This window comes from Salmo salar, chromosome 14, assembly GCF_965601325.2.
Source record: "Salmo salar chromosome 14, fSalSal1, whole genome shotgun sequence".
Taxonomy (NCBI): domain Eukaryota; kingdom Metazoa; phylum Chordata; class Actinopteri; order Salmoniformes; family Salmonidae; genus Salmo; species Salmo salar.
Window position 1 is genome coordinate 13,257,755 of NC_138304.1, and position 19,310 is coordinate 13,277,064.

The window sequence follows — 19,310 nt, forward strand, 5'->3', positions numbered from 1 at the left end:
AGGCCTTCCTCTGACACCGCCTGGTATTGAGGTCCTGGATGGCAGGGAGCTCGGCCCCAGTGATGCACTGGGCTGTACGCACTACCCTCTGTAGCGCAGCTAGCGCCTTGTGGTCAGATGCCAAGCAGTTGCCATAACAAGCGGTGATGAAGCCAGTCAAAGATGCTCTCAATGCTGCAGCTGTACAACTTTTTGAGGATCTGAGGGCCCATGCCAAATCTTTTCAGCCTCCTGAGGGGGAGAAGAGGTGTTGTTGTGCTCTCTTCATGACTGTGTTGATGTGTGTGGTCGATCATCGTCGTCTGTAATCAGGCCTACCATTGTCATGTCGTCGGCAAACTTAATAATGGTTTTGGAGTTGTGCGCGGCCACGCAGTTGTGGGTGAACGGGCAGTACAGGAGGGGACTAAGCATGCATCCGTGTTGAGGGTCAGCGTGGCGGATGTGTTGTTGCCTACCCTGGACACCTGGGGGGCGGCCCGTCAGGAAGACATTTCACTGTACTTGTGCATGAGATATTAAAACTTCAAACAGTTTCAGAGGGAGGTGTTCAGTCCCAGGGTCCTTAGCTTAGTGATGAGCTTGGAAGGCGCTATGATGTTGAACGGTGAGCGGTAGTCAGTGAATGGCATTCTCACATAGGTGTTCTTCAGTGTATATTGTCCATGTCCTTGTTCAGCCACAACTCCGTGAAACATAGGATATCACAGTTCATCAGGTCTAGTTGATAGGATCGTCTCGAATGGAGCTTGTCCAGTTTGTTCTGCAGTGATTGTACTTTCACCAATAGAACGGAGGATAGAGGCGCTTTTTATGTACTCGCCGACGTAGTTTCGTCAGGGTACTGGCACGTTGGTCTCTCTTACGCCGCCTTTCTCTTTTCCATGTTTTGAAGATTAGGCCCTGGTCCAGGGTGAGCAGTATGTCCTGCGCCTCCGACTCGTTGAAGTAGGAATCTTCATCCTAATCGAGGTTAGTGATCGCTGTTCTGATGTCCAGAAGCTCCTTTCAGTCATAGGAAAAGATGACGGAAACACTATATACAAAAATAGTTTAGATTATTTTTTTTATTTTTTTCAAAGTTGGTAGCAATGGTTTGAAAAACAGTTTTACTGCACTAGAGTGCAAAAAAAAAAAAAACATCGATATTCACAAAGTTTAGCATGTCTTTGCAGGGGGGACTCTTATTTTGAGAATTTTTTTTTATCCGCGATCGTGCTGCCAGCATAATATCCTGCTGCAAGGAGAAAGGATTTTACCACTAGCAGCCAGCCACATACTGTATCTCACAAGGACTGCAGAAAATAAAGGCAGAGGCACGGTTTTTTTGCCGACGCAAAAGCTTTGATCCCCTCTGTGCAAAGCAATGCATAGCCATCATTTCCTGTATGAAATCTATCATATTAAATCATTATAATTTCTAGGAAATAATCATACATTAATAAATTATAACTATTTTTCTCGTCACTAATTCAGAATTTCATGAATGCTGGAATTTGCCATAAAATGTAAATGTTTGAAAAGGGATAGCCTACAGCAGCAAGCAGTTATAAAAAGCAACAATGTCGCAGCTATTAATTTGAACTGCTACAATATATCAATGTTACTACTTTGTTACATTGTAACACCGCGGTGAAAATGGTCCAGTTTATGGTTCTCAAGCGCCGACAAGTGGACGGTTGATGCATCCATATCTTTGATGGGAAGTAATACTATTTTTTAATTCCCATCAAATATATGGATGAATCAACCGTATTATTAATAATACTAATGATAAGGCATTCTACTACAGCTCTACATTTCCCATAACCCCCCCCCCCCCCCCCCAAATTCCAGAAAAGTAGGTTGCATCTGCACTATGCACATTAGAATGAAGTTGTGGGCTCACGACCTGGATATGCAGTCAAGGTGAGACTATAAAATGAATGTAGATCATAAACATTGGATTGGTCCTCCGACTCTAGTCTAAATCATAAAAAAAAGGTTAAACTGGGTCGTGGAGGAAAAAGAGTCCTGCCTACATTTTCAAATGTATGAAAAAAAGTGGTTAGTGGCTGGTCGAGCGAACGACTCCCACAATGCACTCCCAGATCAGCGGGAAACCAAAATGGCGAATGTATTAGGGGAAAATGACCCGTTTGTTATTTTCTAAAAAACCTTGGTAGTGTGTCATATTAAGAGAGGTGCATTGCAAAGAGATTTACCGCTACTCGGATACGAGGCCAAGCACCGATTACGACAGAGTATTTCAATATATGTGGCATTTTGACCCTCCGAACTGACCGAATGAGGTACCTTATCAACATTACGATGTTTTTATATTGGGGGTGTGGGTGCGCTCCAGAATCATTCCGTCTGTGATAGCTCGATACCTGTCTGTCACTTGTTTTTAGCCTAGACAACCGCTAAGACTAATTGCATGCATGCTGCATCAAACTTACTCGTTGAACTGAAAACGTATGTGCAGGTAAATGTATCCATTCATTATTTCATCCTGGATGCAATGACCTGACAGTTAGCCCACGAACAAAAGGAAACGGTGACGGTGCACAGTGGGACAGGGTTCGAATCGAACACCCCATTTTAAAACCAATTAATGCTTTTTATTGAAGGACATCATGCACCAAGACTCAGTTATTTTTCTCACAGCTTGTTAGTCTGATTAATCAGGCTGTTATACACAATGAATTGGTATATACAGCCTGAAACTAATACCTGCAAAATCGTGTAAATGTTCCTTACAAGCCAGAATGTTGGATACAATTACATGTTAAAGTTACTAGACCGGTTGTCTGTGCGGTTTCCCCTTCAACAATAAATTATATATTCTGAATCAGGGGAGGATGCAGAACAATTGACACTTGTTTTTGTGTTATTACAAAAAAAAGAAAAGAAGATTTAAAATGTAAATCTTGTCATGCTTGGTTCAATATCTATTGACGAGAGAACCGAATATCCAGTATAAAACGAGTTTTACCTCGGGGTGCCAAACTGAACCACATACCTATCGACGAGCTAGCTAAAAAGTAGGGCAAACAATACTTTCCAGTGGATATTTGTCTCAAATTTCGAGCAGCTGAAGGACAAACTGCACAGAGAACCGATAGAGTAAGTTTAAAGGCGCAATATGCTGGAATCGATTCGCCATTTCCTGGTTGCTAATATTCTAATAGTTCGCCTAAGTTCAGTATGTGACAAAAAAAGCAATGTATAGAAAACCATTGTACCATCTAAACCCCTGTGTGAATTTTATTTTATTTTCAATAACCCAAAATATTGTATTTTCAGCTTGTTTTACGTTGATGTACACGAACTAAAGTAAAAGACTAAAACTAAACGTAAGAACGAAATGCATAGCAATAGAACATATTGTAACGACCCTGGGTTTATAAGCGCGGATATCGACTATGCCGCAAACGATAGCGCGCTGGACTTCGGGCTAAAAGGTCGAGGGTTCGAGACCTGCTCCCTACCTGTTTCATTACAATATCCACCGCTTCTTAGACTTGCATTCAATGAGAATGACAGATATATAACTCATATTTCTATGTGCATTTGGTTGGGTTTCCCAAAAAGTTACATACTGCAGCTTTTAAATGTAATTTATTCAACCATCTAGCTTGTAAGGAACATTTACATGATTTTGCAGGTATTAGTTTCAGGCTGTAAATAGCGATCAATTGTGTATTACAGCCTTATTAATCGGACTAACAGTTAGTATGATGAGTTAGTTACTTGGCAGCTGAGTTGACAGCCTGTCAAATTCTATGCAGCTATTCTATTCTGCAACATTTTCTCAAAAATATGTGATTTAGGCTTTCGAGTGTTTCTGTTGAAATAATCCTCCTTTATTCTGTGTCTCCCTTGAATATTTTGGCAATGTCAGAGATGCTCTCATGGTGAGACTCCACTCGCCTGTAGCTTTAATACAATGACAATGCTTGACAGTGACACCTATTTTTTTGGGGGGTACAATGTAGGAATTAGGCTAATTCACCTCTCTCTTCCAATATGACAGAGACTCAACAGTATTAGAGCATTTGCCGGTCCACCAGCGGAAAGCACATTCCCATCGGCAGCACAAGACGCCAGTGTCCCTGACCAGCGTCGAACCTGCCGAGGATGGACATGGAGGGAACATGGACACCAACCTCGGCGACAAGTTTAAAGAGGGACAAGAGGTCCTAGCCCGATGGTCAGATGGCCTGTTTTATTTGGGGATTATCACTAAGGTAAGCATCTGTTGCTAATAGGTGGAAAGTTTCTATTTGATGTTATTGTTCACATGTTCTATAAAATGCAATTTCAGCCATGTCTTATGTCATTTTGCAGTAAAGGATCATATTCTAAAAAATGATCCCTCCCTCAGATAAATAAGGGGAAGCAGCGCTGTTTTGTTGTCTTTGAAGATCGTTCGAAGTCCTGGGTTCTGTGGAAGGACATTCAGACAGGCAAGTAGTTCTTCTGCCCAAGACATGCTGCCATGTCAAGTTCGAGTCATATTTTCGATAGTCAATGGGATGAACAGTTTTATGCTTGCTTGATATGTTGACCTTGCAACTTGTTGCATATTTGCCATCTGTGTAATATGCTTGTATTACACTCTAAATAATAATAAAAATGCCATCTGCTAAGAAAAATACATGCCTTTCTATTTTCTCCACAGATATTACCCATACGCGATGGGCAGAATCCTTCGAATTTTGCTTTTAGAACGTGTATTTACAGTGAGGGGAAAAAAGTATTTGACCCCCTGCTGATTTTCTACGTTTGCCCACTGACAAAGAAATGATCAGTCTATAATTTTAATGGTAGGTTTATTTGAATAGTGAGAGACAGAATAACAACCAAAAAATCCAGAAAAACGCATGTCAAAAATGTTATAAATTGATTAGCATTTTAATGGGGGAAATAAGTATTTGACCCCCTCTCAATCAGAAAGATTTCTGTCTCCCAGGTGTCTTTTATACAGGTAACGAGTTGAGATTAGGAGCACACTCTTAAAGGGAGTGCTCCTAATCTCAGTTTATTACCTGTTTAAAAGACACCTGTCCACAGAAGCAATCAATTATATTCCAAACTCGCCACCATGGCCAAGACCAAAGAGCTCTCCAAGGATGTCAGGGACAAGATTGTAGACCTACACAAGGCTGGAATAGACTACAAGACCATCGCCAAGCAGCTTGGTGAGAAGGTGACAACAGTTGGTGCGATTATTCGCAAATAAAAGAAACACAAAAGAACTGTCAATCTTCCTCAGCCTGGGGCTCCATGCAAGATCTCACCTCGTGGAGTTGCAATGATCATGAGAACGGTGAGAAATCAGCCCAGAACTACACGGGACGATCTTGTCAATGATCTCAAGGCAGCTGGGACCATAGTCACCAAGAAAACAATTGGTAACACACTATGCCGTGAAGGACTGAAATCCTGCAGTGCCCGCAAGGTCTCCCTGCTCAAGAAAGCACATATCCATGCCCGTCTGAAGTTTGCCAATGAACATCTGAATGATTCAGAGGACAACTGGGTGAAAGTGTTGTGGTCAGATGAGACCAAAATGGAGCTCTTTGGCATCAACTCAACTTGCCGTGTTTGGAGGAGGAGGAATGCTGCCTATGACCCCAAGAACACCATCCCCACCGTCAAACATGGAGGTGGAAACATTATGCTTTGGGGGTGTTTTTCTGCTAAGGGGACAGGACAACTTCACCGCATCAAAGGGACGATGGACGGGGCCATGTACCGTCAAATCTTGGGTGAGAACCTCCTTCCCTCAGCCAGGGTATTGAAAATGGGTCGTGGATGGGCATTCCAGTATGACAATGACCCAAAACACACGGCCAAGGCAACAAAGGAGTGGCTCAAGAAGAAGCACATTAAGGTCCTGGAGTGGCCTAGCCAGTCTCTAGACCTTAATCCCATAGAAAATCTGTGGAGGGAGCTGAAGGTTCGAGTTGCCATACGTCAACCTTGAAACCTTAATGACTTGGAGAAGATCTGCAAAGAGGAGTGGGACAAAATACCTCCTGAGATGTGTGCAAACCTGGTGGCCAACTACAAGAAATGTCTGACCTCTGTGATTGCCAATAAGGGTTTTGCCACCAAGTACTAAGTCATGTTTTGCAGAGGGGTCAAATACTTATTTCCCTCATTAAAATGCAAATCAATTTATAACATTTTTGACATGTGTTTTTCTGGATTTTCTTGTTGTTATTCTGTCTCTCACTGTTCAAATAAACCTACCATTAAAATTATAGACTGACATTTCTTTGTCAGTGGGCAAACGTACAAAATCAGCATGGGATCAAATACTTTTTTCCCTCACTGTATTCTCCAGGCTGTACAGTTTTCAGTTAAACATGTGTTCATTAATGCCGTTTGGCTTGCCCTCATTCATTCTATCTCCAGTTGGGTTGATATCCTTGGTTGAGTTTTCTTCCTCTTATCTCCTCCGTTCAGCCCGGGTTTATCTTTTGTAATTTGTCCCTGACAGTCAACAAACCACAAAGATTCTGGGCTCACGCCAAACGTAAGTTCCCCACGGAGCCGCGAGACAAGCATAGGGAAGGTACTCCTCAGCTTGTATTACTACTGTATTCATTCAGTTCATTGTTCAGTTCACATGTTAATTGGTTACACTTCAGTGAGGGGCCTAGACATTAGACGGGCATGCCTATTTCAGTTAGATGACACATGACTAATGTTTGACATACTGGAATTGGGCAATCTTTTTTGGTCTAAGTGGCAGGAAATGGGTTCTCGTGACTGTGTTATGTTGAACGTCAAATGGCACCCCCAGTGGTATTTGAGTATGAATTCATATAAAGTTAGGCCCCTCAACTGAAGTCCCTCTAAGTAGTAAAGGTTAGGGCCCTATAGAATCCAGACATTAAAACGGAATTCAACTATATTCAAAAATGTTGGGAATCAACCAAATATATTGAACATGTATTAATTTGGCCAAGTTTATCATAAGACATGAACAGAATGCATCCATGATTCATATTTCTTGCAAATTTCTGTAGAGAGGCAATGAGAATTCCCTGTCTTTGTGTGGCGCACGCTTCTACCGCTTTGTGTGTAGTCGTTTGCGATGATGCTGATGAAAAGTCTTCTGGTAGATGGAAAGGCTTTCCCAAAAACCTTCTAAATTAAATGTTAATAACAAAAAATGAAAATGATTTTATAGGGCCCTAAAAAGTTATTTTCACTGGTGTTTATCTTATGTCATTTTACTCCGCAAGGTTGCAGTTGTTGCCATAAAAAATGTCCCTTCCCTGTTTGGGCTGGATATGAATGACATATTTTAATTTGTCGACTTTGGGTGAAAGCAACAGCTTATTACGTTGGATTGGAAGCAAATGGGGATGTGTTTGTGGAGATATGACCCCATATAGCCTGTGTGCACATCACATTAGCAAAATGGGGATTTCCCACCTCGGTCTCACTTTTTTGTTGTTGTCAGTTACAAAGCACAAGCGTGAACTGTTCTGCGTTATTGAGCTCTCGCTATCGTTTGTTCTATCTCTTCAATCTACTCCCTGAAGCTCCCTCTTTCTTGAAATGTTCTCTCTTTCCTTTGCTGTGTGATGCTGGTTGCCTGGTTGTTCCCTTTTATGAATTAAAGGGCCGTGTGTGGTTATCTAGAGGAGTGACCTATCCCGTCCTGTCTGTTTTCAGGGGACGAGGGAGGGGAGGACATGGTCTGCACAATATGCCAGGATGAGTGCTCCGAGGAGCCAAACGAGATTGTCATCTGCGACAAGTGTGGACAAGGTTAGGGCACAATCACCATCCTAACCCCTTCCTTCCTTTAACCTGACCGGGTTTGGAAATTTCACCTGGGACCAAATGTTTGCTGGTTCATATCCAAGTTAAGGAGTCCTTGTTTTTCTGGTCATTAGAGGTCCCACCTCTGGAAACACACATCGATACAATAGTAATTCTCTCTTAACTGTGATCCATCTTTCCCTTTTCAGGATATCACCAGCTCTGCCACTCCCCCATCATCGACTCCAGTCTGATCGACACCGACGAGAAGTGGCTCTGTAGGGAGTGTGTGTTGGCCACAACAACAAATGTACGATAACTATACACGATACTATACACGATAACTAACTATATGTTTCCATGGAAATTCATTTTGTGAGTTCAGCATGCAAGGTACACAAACCAACACACTGTAATACATTACAACATAATGCAATATGACAACACTGGAAAGTGAGCACACGCATTCACAAGACTTGACCTTACACGGACTCAGAACCAGTGTGTGAAAAGGTTGTAATAAACGGTAAGGGGGACGCTCCAACCAATCGAGCTCACAGTCGGGTGTATGTGTGTGTTCTCTGACAGAAGGGCGCACTAAAGGGTCCCAGAGCCCAGCAGGAGATGAACCACTCTTTGCCTTATGCCCTGGAGTATCTGGTGTGGGACCAGGGCCACAAAACCAACATCCAGCAATGCTACTGCTACTGTGGAGGACCTGGAGAGTGAGTAACACACACACACACACACACACACACCACTCCCATACACCCTCTGTTTTAACACTTCTCCCCTCTCTCCCTTTAGCTGGTACCTGAAGATGCTGCAGTGCAACAGGTGTAAGCAGTGGTTCCACGAGGCGTGTATCCAGTGTTTTAAGACGCCCATGCTCTATGGAGATAGGTACGAAACAGCCCCCCTCCCCTTTTAAAGCCTCACGATACGTCATCTTTCAGGAAGCATATGCTGGCTACCAATGCGGTGCCAGAAAATAAACCAGCGCTTGTGCTTCTTTCTCACCAGGTTCTATCTATTTATTTGTTCAGTTTGCAATAGTGGACCGGAGTACCTCAAACGACTGCCTCTTAGATGGTGAGTGGAACTCGTGTAGAAGAGATTTGTGTACGCAATGGATTGATGTTATTCAATTGATCTATTATTTCCTGTATGGGAACAAGCAAGATGACACTGCATCAGTTCAGTGTATGGATTGTTTGATGAAACAGAAGTTCCCTCTAGGAAAAATGTAGCAATTAAATTCTATTGCACACGAATCGTATAACGAATCCTATTGAATTGTGACCGTTTTGAGCTTCCTTCCTTGTTTCTCTCCAACAGGGTGGACGTTGCACACCTGAGCCTCTACAATCTGAGTGTGATTCACAAGAAGAAGTACTTTGATTCCGAGCTGGAGCTGATGACTTACATCAACGACAACTGGGATCAACTACAGCTCCGGGGGGTAGGACAAACCTTGACACAGTTGGAGAAACATTCATTTATGCAACTTCTCAAATATCTGATTTTTTTCTACACTGAACAAAAAATAGAAACGCAACATGTAAAATGTTGGTCCCATGTTTCATGAGCTGAAATAAAAGATCCCAGAAATGTTCCATATGCACTAAAGCTTATTTCTCTTTTAGTTGAGAAAAACTCATTCTGACTGGCTGGGCTTTGTCTGGGCCTGGCTCCCCAGTGAGTGGCGCCTATGCCCTCCCAGGCCCACCCACGGCTGCGCCCCTGCAAAGTCATGTGAAATCCATAGATTAGGGCCTAATGAATTCATTTCAATTGATTGATTTCTTTATATGAACTGTAACTCAGTAAAATCTTTGAAATTGTTGCATGTTGCGTTTATATTTTTGTTAAGTGTATTTTATTTGACACAGCAATATATGAAATTCCAACCTCTCAAATGAATCTTACTATTACCTTTTTCCAACTCCAGCTTTCAGCTACGCCTCAGTCGGACCGATATGAAAGTATTCTGGAAGCACTGAATAGCAACCACAGCATGTGAGTTACACACTCTCCCTACGATTTCACGATTGTTCCAATCATGTCAGCATAACTATTCTCATGTACAGCCCATCCCCTCTCCCTTCCTCTCTCATTCATGTCCTCCACTTTTCCATCCTGCTCTCTCTCTCTCTCTCTCTCTCTCTCTCTCATCCCCTCTCTCCCTCTCCCAGGTTCATGTCGGGGAAGGAGATTAAGAAGAAGAAGCACCTCTTTGGGCTGAGGATCCGTTTTCCTCCGGGTCCCCAGAGCGCTGAGGTGCTGGCCGACAGAGGGGAGCCAGAGAGGGCCTCCAATGAGATCAAAATCAAAGGCAGGAAGGCTATCCGACCGCTGACCAACACCAGGTGAGACCCAACTTTCTATGAGAAACTCATTAGAAAAATCGACACTTTTGCATGCTATATATCCTGGTAAGGCTTTTAGTTGTTTTTGGGGGGGGGGGGGGGGTTTATTGTTTGGGTGGCCACAGGTTTTAAAGTAGCAGAAAGGGAAACTGATGACTCAGTTTGACGATTTTGAATCTTGTTCCAGTGAATTAACCAATGGCGTGGTGAAGAAAGCCAAGAAGAGTAAGAAGCAGGGAGGTCACTCGCTGGAGACTCTGGCCAAGCTAAGGCGCTCCAGTGAACTCTTGGCACAGGTAACACCTTTACCCAAACTTAAAACATTTCAGGCATGTTGTTTATATATTGAGATGTCATGTCTTTTTATCCCCCCTGAAGGATGTGACGCCACCACAATTGCTTGATTCCCACTCGTTGGATCTCTTAGCCTCTAGGTCAGTTATCTCTCCCCCCCCCCAAAAAAAAAAAAAATAATAATAATTTGTGAGAACAATTGCTCAATTTGTGAAAACTGATGAATGGTGTTGTTACCAGTGTCCCCTTTACTCCCAGCAGCAGGAGCGACAGATCTCTGCCATCCTCCAGTACCTCAGACGTGGACTCCGTCGGTGCCGTCAGCACCACTGAAACTACCTCAACTAACCTCTCCAGACAGTCCAGGTACATTCTACATGATCAGATTCACACTCAGGCTCTCACACATTCAAATGGAAAGTCATTGTACCGTTGTATTGTAGTCATTGTATGGTAGGTAATTGGGAGTACCTCTAAGTGTTTTTCTAATCTCTCTCCCCTGTTTCTCCCTCCCCTATTCCACCCCAGCCTGTGTATCTCCAGTAAGACGCGCACAGGCCGCCACTGGCCCATTGCCAAGCCCCCCCTGAAGAGAAGACGGGGCCGGCCACGACGGGTCCCCCTGCAGCCCCCCAACCATGAGATTCAACACCCAGGCCCCTATGCCCCAGAGCCCCAAAACACCTTGCCGGGGCTCCAGTCCACAGATATAGTGCACGGCCTGGGCCCAGGCGGCCAGCTGTCCCACCTCAAGAGCTCAATCAGCAGCTACTTTGGGGCGGCAGGCCGCCTGGAGTGCGGGGAGAAGTACCGCGTCCTGGCCCGCCGGGTCACCCTGGACGGCAAGGTCCAGTACCTGGTAGAATGGGAGGGCGTCACTGCCTCCTGAACGTCTCGCAGCGCTTACGTAGTTTATTACGTGTTTACACAGCGCTTATAAGGCATTATACAACAAGCGGGTCTAATCCTGATTGCCGATTGGTTAAAACCGCATTCCAGCTAGTGTCTATTCCACAAGTTACCACCGGCTAAGTCTATGACGTTAAAATGCCTATTTACTCAGTTCCGTCTGACTGCGCAATCCACTGTCTCTTCAGCCCAGCCAAGCGATTTATAAACTTGGTCTCCACTATAAAAAGCATCTAGATATTATCTAACTTTTCTTTTAGACTAACGTTTAGTTTTCAACAGCGGAGATTTGTAATAACCTTGCTGTCTGTCTCCGACATCTGCAACATTGTTTCAATATTCAAATTCGATCACCAGCTGTCGCATAGTAATGAATGTGTCAAGAATCGGGATGAGACAGGCAGGCAGCTTTTCTCAGTCGGTCGAAATCATGAATCAGCATCATTTTTATGGATATATACAAAGAAATATCAATAGAAAACAGGTAAAATTAAACAAAGTGCAGCTAGTTTGCAGTCTTCTCCGCTTCAGTTTGAAGTGATTGTGTTTAGCTGTGTTGTTGGCTAGCTCCTCTGAACAACAGTGTCCTGACGAGAGAGCACATTTTCCACGACAGGTGAAATCGCGCATCCTTAGCTGATTGTTATGGATGTATCCAAATAAATATCACTAGAAAGCTGCTTAAACAAATGCCAATGCAGCTACTTTGTTATTCTGGCTGCACTGTTTGGCGTGACTGTAAGTTAGCCATAGTTGGCAAGCAAGGGATAAGAATGTTACCAGTCTGTATGGTAATAAAACAAACGACTGGGTCGTGTCCATAGATGCAGAACAAACAAAAAATGAATGACTGCCAACCAAACCGATAGAACGGATGACCAGCCGGCTTGGGTAGCAACCCTAGATTTGTGTCGGGACTATATCTTGTGGAAGGATGAAATGGTATGAATAAATTCATAAAAGTAACGTTAATGAAAATATGTAAATCATAATTTTGAATATGTTGTTAACCCGTTGTATTAAAGTGATAATGCCCTCGAAGCCCGAGTTAGGTGGATGTATGGGCACCGTTTGCCAGCCCTTGACTTTGTCTCGGGCCTAACACCCGTGCCAATATATCCTCCAAACACTGGCTTCTCAGGCATTATCACTTATAACCCTCGCCTTCTGAGAACGGGCCTCCGTGTTGCCCGGTCAGGAAGGGAGCTTGAGTTTCCCTATTTAGTTTTTCCTTTTCGTCCAGTGATATGCTCTTTTCTGTGACTCGTTGACTTCAGTGTTTCAGATCTGTTTAGATTTTGTAAACTGAAGGGGGTGAGAGACCAGTTTAGGCAGAATGTAAAAGGGTTAGATAGGGGGGTTTGAATGGTGTTTGGGTGCCTCGGCGCCTGACCTGGTATGTTGAAAGTGTGCCTGTTTGCAACTAGTTGACGTTCGAGAGGGACTCAACAACAGAGATTTGTGCTGCTGCAAACCAGTTTTATTATGTCTATTTACTTTTCTACTTGTATTTACTGATGTCAGTGTCCAGTGAGGCGCAGTACTTTTTTTTTTTTTTACAATTTGGATTTGATTGCACATCAAGTTCAGCCTGTTATACTGTACAACCATTGTCCTAAACACGTCATAGCTGAGCTCATTAATCCACAGAGGCAGAGATGCGAGTTGTCTCCTTTCACTCTCTCAGCTGAAAGTGTGTAACCTCTAGCTCTAACCTCTGCTTCATGTTCTGCAAATCATCTCACTATGAACAGTATTGTTTTCACTGTGTTATAGTTCAAATGTCCAGATTTACTTACAGGGGTCTAACACAAGATTCATGAATAAAACTAGTTGAATTTGCTTTGAGGGCTGAGCTTGTGAGAAGGAATGTTAAGAGTGAGTTCAAGTGTAAAGCGGTAACTTAGTTGGACTTAAGGTTTTCGTGTTATTACATTTGAAAGGTTGAGTAATGTACCTACATGTGTTCTATATGTTCTGAAGATATAAATCGTTGCTGTATTTTGTATACGCAATCTACCCCTTACATTTATAAACTCCTCAAATAGGACTTTGTTCTTTCATTTGTCTCGGGCTGCGTTTTATATTTTATGACATTGATAAGTTCGTTAGAACACTGACTACAAACACCTCTTGGACCTTGTACTTTTTAAAACTGAATTCAGTTCTCATAGCCGCCTATGCAACTCAACCCTAAAAAATGGTTGCTTTTGTATTTCAATCACTTAACGGCAACGACAATATTTTGCTTAAGTCAGGCTTTGTTGATTTTATTTCAGGTGCTATTTATTTCACGTTCTCCTCAACTGTGCACTTAGACTTCTGCTGGTACAGCCAAGCTCACCTAGAAACCACTCAGGACATGCGCAGCAACTTCACTGTATGTATAACGTGCTCATAGAACTCCAGCAAAGATGTGGAATGTAAAATCGAGGTATTAATGGGATGGAACATTTTGTGGTGTATTTCATTGATATGTTCATTTATAAAATAAAAAATGGTAGCATTAATTTAGACATTCCTATGTGACTGGTTGTTTTGAAAAAGACTGAAATTAAGTCCATCATGCTACAGGGTCAAAAATGTTGATTTGTTTATCCAATAACATTTTCTTCCACTTATCTCTGGAAAATAAAGTATCTTCTGAGTTCCTTGTTTCATTTTAAGAGTTGAAGCAGTTAATGCCTCTTGGTGTTGGATGTGCTACATTATTCTCAGAAAATGACCTTTTCCCCTTCAGGCAGTGGAGTTGGATCTTGACGTTGATATCTCTATTTTAAAAAAAAGTTGTGTTTTATTTGAAGCTTTTCTCCTGTATGTCATTGTGCCAGTGTTAGACCCTAGATACATTGTTTTCTACTGGCTTTGAGCAGGCTTCTTCAGCCACATAATAAATATTTAAAAGCCCTAGTTCTGAATTCATTGTTTCTTTTTTCAAAAAGACTTGCAGTCTGTTTAAATTGGCACTTTTGGTAGAAATAACATGGTTTCCACTGCATGTTTATGCCAGTAAGATGTATTATTGTATGATTCCAGTAGGTCATCTTGACAGAAATAAATGAATGGCATGTAACATTGACTTGAAGACTTTGTAGATTAGTCATTCCGGTGATGCATTATTACCAGCTAGCTCGTTAACATTACACCAGAAATACATTCTTAAAGGTCCAGTGCACTCAAACATGATTTTCCTGCGTTTTATATACATTTCCACACAGAGGTTGGAATAATACTGTGAAAATGATAATGCCCTTTTAGTGTAAGAGCTGTTTGAAACCACCACCTGAAATTTCAGCCTGTTTTGGTGGGATGGAGTTTTGGCTTCCCTCGTGACATCACCAGGCATTTAATTAGGTAATAGTCCAATAGGAAAGAGTTCCAAACCCCTCTGCCAATAACAGCTTGTTTTCATTTATCCACACAGAACACTCCCAGACAGTCCTGAGAAATTGCTCTTTGCTAAGAAGCTATTTGTTCCTTTTTGCCGATTAAAAACAAACAAAAAAATCACAGTAAAGTACTTACAGTGCATTCAGGAAGTGTTCAGACCCCTTCACTCTTTCAAATCAAACTTTATTTGTCACGTGCCGAATACAAATGTAGACCTTTTTGTTACGTTACACCCTTATTCTAAAATTGATAAAAGTATCCCCCCATCAATATACACAATATCCCATAATGACAAAGTGAAAACAGGCTTAGAAAATGTTGCTAATTTATATTTAAAAATGTTTTTTTATTTACATAAGAATTCAGACCCTTTGCTATGAGAATTGAAATTGAGCTCAGGTGCATCCTGCTTCCATTGATCATCCTTGAGATGTTTCTGCAACTTGATTGGACATGATTTGGAAAGGCACACACCTGTCTATATAAGGTCTCACAGTTGACAGTGCATGTCAGACCACCTTTATAAAGTATGGACTTCCCTACAGGATGTTAGGCTGAGGTATTGAACAGGAATATGTGGTTAATGGAGGGGAGATAGTGGTATTGAACTACAATAATCTGTGTCAGATATTGGACTTGAAGTGCTGGCGAGGGTGGAGGGCCATGATAAAATGCCCCCAACACGCTCTGGGGGGAAATGGATGGATGGAAATGGCCATGTCATGGAAAACCTAATAGAAATGAAAGATCTGGTGTGCCTGAATAATGGCTGAGGGACCAGGATTGATGTAGCCACAGGGTAAGAGTCTGTCTTGGACCTCACTGGTATCTAGTGCGATGGCAGGAATCTGTGAGTGGGAGGTATGGGAGGAGTCGACAGTAGGGAGTGATCATTACCTCATAGTATGCACAGTAGGGCGGAAGGAGGAGGAGGTGTCAGTGGATGGAGTAGGCAGGTGGGTGTTTGGAAGGGCAAAGTGGGATCAGTTTCAGGAGCTGAGTGTGCAGGTGATGGCTCGGGTGGATATGAGAGGGAATGTGGATAGTATGAATAACTGGGTGAGAACAGCGTTAGTGGGGGCAGCTACTGAGGCTATACTTTAGAGTTCAGGGAGGAGGAGGGGGAAAGCAGTCCCAAGGTGGACTGAGGAGTTTGGGGAAATGGTGAGGAGTAGGAACAGGGCATTTAGAGTACTGAAAAGGACACATAACTTCCAACATCTGATTCAGTATAAGCAGGCTCTGGTGAGGAGAACTATCCATCAAGCAAAGAGGTCATGTTGGCGTCGGTTCTGTGACACCATTGGAAGGGCGACACCAGTGAGGGATGATTAAGAGGATCAGTGGGGTCAGAAGGGAGTGGGATTATCCAGTGTTGACTAGTGGGAAGGATGTGGCAGTAACAGATGAGAAGGCAGAGATGATGGCCAAAGCGTTTGTTGAAGTGCATAGCTCGGCCAAATTGTCAGAGTAGGGGCAGAGGGAGAGAGAGACAACGAGAGAGGAGCATCCTGAAGTGCTGGGTAGGAGGGAGGATGTAAATGATGCATTGAATGCACCATTTACCATGGCAGAGGTGAGAAGGGCAATAGGTAAGGCTGGGCTAACTTCACCTGGAAAGGATGAGGTGGGCTATGTTATGTTGTCCCATCAGTGATGAGGCACTGGATAAGGTTTTGGTGTTTCACAACACAGTGTGGGAGGAGGGGAAACTACTAGGTAGTTGGAAGGAGGCAGCAGTGGTACCAATCCGGAAGCCAGGGAAGGACCCAACGAGGCCAACAAGCTATTGGCCAATAGCTTTAACGTCACATGTATGTAAGATTATGGAACATATGATTACGGAGAGGCTAACTTACTTCCTGGAGAGCAGGGGGCTAATATCGCTACATCAGAGTGGGTTCAGGAAGGGAAGGGGAACTATGGATCCAGTGTTCTGCTTAGAAGCAGAGGTCAGGAAGGCTCAGGTGAACAAGGAGACTGTTGTAGCTGTCTTTTTTGATGTGGAGAAGGCGTATGATGTGGAAAGAGGGATTGTTAATCACGCTTGATATTATGGGGGTAGGAGGAAGAACATACAACTGGATAAAGGATTTCATGTTTGGAAGGTTGATCCAGGTGAGGCTGGGAAAGTCACTATCAGGCAGCTACCTGGTGGATAACGGTACACCACAGGGGAGTGTGATTAGTCCTCTGTTGTTCTCAATCATGATCAATGATGTTTACTCTCAGGTACAGTGGGATATTCGGAGGTCGTTATTTGCAGATGATTTGACCTTATGCCAGAGGGGAAGAAATGTGCCATACATAGTCAGGAAGGTACAGGAAGCAATTGATGTGGTAGAGCGGTGGGCATTAATGTGGGGATTCAGGTTCTCTGTAGAGAAAGACAGTGTTCTTTACCAGGAGGAAGGTGGGAGATGAGGTATGCTTGAGGTTATATGGGAGAAACTTGGGGGCCTTCAGAGCTGGGGGCCTTCAGGTTCCTTGGGGTATACTTTGACACTAGACTGACCTGGGCAGAACACATTGAGAGAGTGGTGGGAAAGTGTAAGAAGGTACTAAATGTGATGCGCTGTCTGACGGGGAAGGAGTGGGAGGCTGGGCGTTGGTCATTAAGGTCCATGTACGTTGCATTGATCTGATCTGTAATAGACTATGCAGTATAGCGTATGTTTCGGCAGCCCGGACATCTTTGAAAAGGCTAGATGTCATACAGGGGCAAGGACTCAGAATATGTAGTGGGGCGTTTCGGACGTCCCCAGTGGCTGCGCTACAGGTGGAGATGGGGGATATGCCATTGCAGATTAGGAGACAGCAGCTGGCAATGAATTATTCAGTCAACCTACAGGGACATGGGGTGTCTCATTCTGAAAAAGGGATTTTACAGGCATGCTGGGGACATGAGCGAAGACAGAACACGAGCTTTGGGTGGGTGGGTAATACCCAGGTGAAGGAAATGGGACTGTATGGAAGGGAGTTTAGCCCAACTGTAGCTATTCCTGTAAATCCACCATGGCTACTCCTGCCTCCAGTAGTTGATCTAGAAGTATTGGAGAGGCTAGGGAAAGATAGGGAGGGTGTTGATCCATCTGATTTGTTTAAGAGACGTCTGGATTCTGTGTATCAGGATTTTGTGGCCATTTACACAGATGGTTGATAAGATCCAAGGACAGGACGTACTGGGTCAGCATTTGTGGTGCAGGAATGTGGGGTGGAAGTCAGAAAACGTATTACAGATCATCTGGCTGTATATACAGTGGAGCTGATGGCCATACTGTTGGCCTTGCAGTGGGTGGTGGAAGTCAAGACAGACAGAGTAGTTATTTGCTCTAATTCATGTGCAGTGTTAATGAGTCTCCAGTCCTTTAGGTCACGTAGCAGACGAGACCTGCTTTATGAGGTGCTACAAACCCATGGCAGGATTAGACAGATGGGTATACAGATAACATTTATTTGGGTCCCAGCCCATGTGGGGGTGGAGGGGAACGAGGCAGTTGATATACTGGCTAAACAAGCACCTAGAAGTGGGGATGTTGATGTCGTAGTTTCAATGAGTAAGGCAGAGGGAAAAGCCTGATATGGACAGTGACGGTGCAGAGATGGCAGGAGCAGTGGAATAGAGATACTCAGGGCAGGCATTTATTTAAAGTACAGAGCAAAGTCGGGGAAGGGAGGACAGCAGGAAGGGACAGAAGAGAGGAGGCTATTTTTACAAGATTAAGGGTGCGACGCAGCCAGCTAAATAAGTCCTTAAATGTGATAGGAAAGCATCCAACGGGAAAGTGTGATTATTGCCAGGAAACAGAGACCGTGGAGCATGTATTGCTACAGTGTAGACAGTATCAGAGGGAAAGAGAGAGGCTGAGATCTAGTATGAGGGAGAAGGGGATACAGGAAATTAGTTTAAAGAGTATATTGAGTAGAATGTCATTAGATATAGTCTCAAATATTTTGTTAGCTTTTTTAAGAGCAACGTGGCTGGCAGGTAGGATTTAGTTTCTCCCTGTCTCTGGCCCACACTCCAGTACAGTAGGTGGCGGTAATGCACCATAACTTGGATGCCAACCGCCGATAAATCCCACCGAAGAAGAAGTGCATGTCAGAGCAAAAACAAAGCCATGAGGTCGAAGGAATTGTCTGTAGAGCTCCCGAGACAGGATTGTGTTGAGGCACAGATCTGGGCAAGGGTACCAACATATTTCTGCAGCATTGAAGGTCCCCAAGAACACAGTGGCCTCCATCATTCTTAAATGGAAGAAGTTTGGAACCACCAAGACTCTTCCTAGAGCTGGCCTTCCGACCAAACTGAGCAATCGGTGGAGAAGGGCCTTGGTCAGGGAGGTGACAAAGAACCCTATGGTCAATCTGACAGAGCTTCAAAGTTCTTCTGTGGTGATGGGAGAACCTTCCAGAAGGACCACCATCTCTGAACCACTCCACCAATCAGGCCTTTATGGTAGAGTGGCCAGACGGAAGCCACTCCTTAGTAAAAGGCACATGACAGCCCGTTTGCCAAAAGGCACCTAAAGGACGCAAACCATGAGAAACAAAATTATCTGGTCTTATGAAACCAAG

General features: G+C 43.5%; 1 protein-coding gene across 8 annotated transcripts; it reads left to right on the forward strand.

Moving 5' to 3' along the window:
* The first annotated feature begins 2,012 nt into the window (after positions 1–2,012).
* On the forward strand, positions 2,013–14,252 carry LOC106568979 (metal-response element-binding transcription factor 2). 8 transcript variants are annotated; one of them, XM_082960733.1, is made up of 15 exons: positions 2,013–2,291; positions 4,019–4,232; positions 4,370–4,451; positions 7,681–7,776; positions 7,980–8,080; positions 8,359–8,495; positions 8,578–8,673; positions 8,794–8,862; positions 9,109–9,232; positions 9,722–9,789; positions 9,966–10,139; positions 10,327–10,435; positions 10,518–10,573; positions 10,674–10,799; positions 10,962–14,252. In XM_082960733.1, exons 1-15 carry the CDS (start codon positions 2,287–2,289, stop codon positions 11,320–11,322), a joined length of 1,818 nt encoding a protein of 605 aa, XP_082816859.1. In that variant the 5' UTR covers positions 2,013–2,286; the 3' UTR covers positions 11,323–14,252. The 8 variants fall into 8 exon arrangements, with proteins under 8 accessions (XP_082816859.1, XP_045549838.1, XP_045549837.1 ...); XM_045693882.2 differs by lacking the exon at positions 2,013–2,291 and adding an exon at positions 2,336–2,467 and having other exon boundaries at positions 8,362–8,495; XM_045693881.2 differs by lacking the exon at positions 2,013–2,291 and adding an exon at positions 2,338–2,467.
* The last annotated feature ends 5,058 nt before the right edge of the window (positions 14,253–19,310 follow it).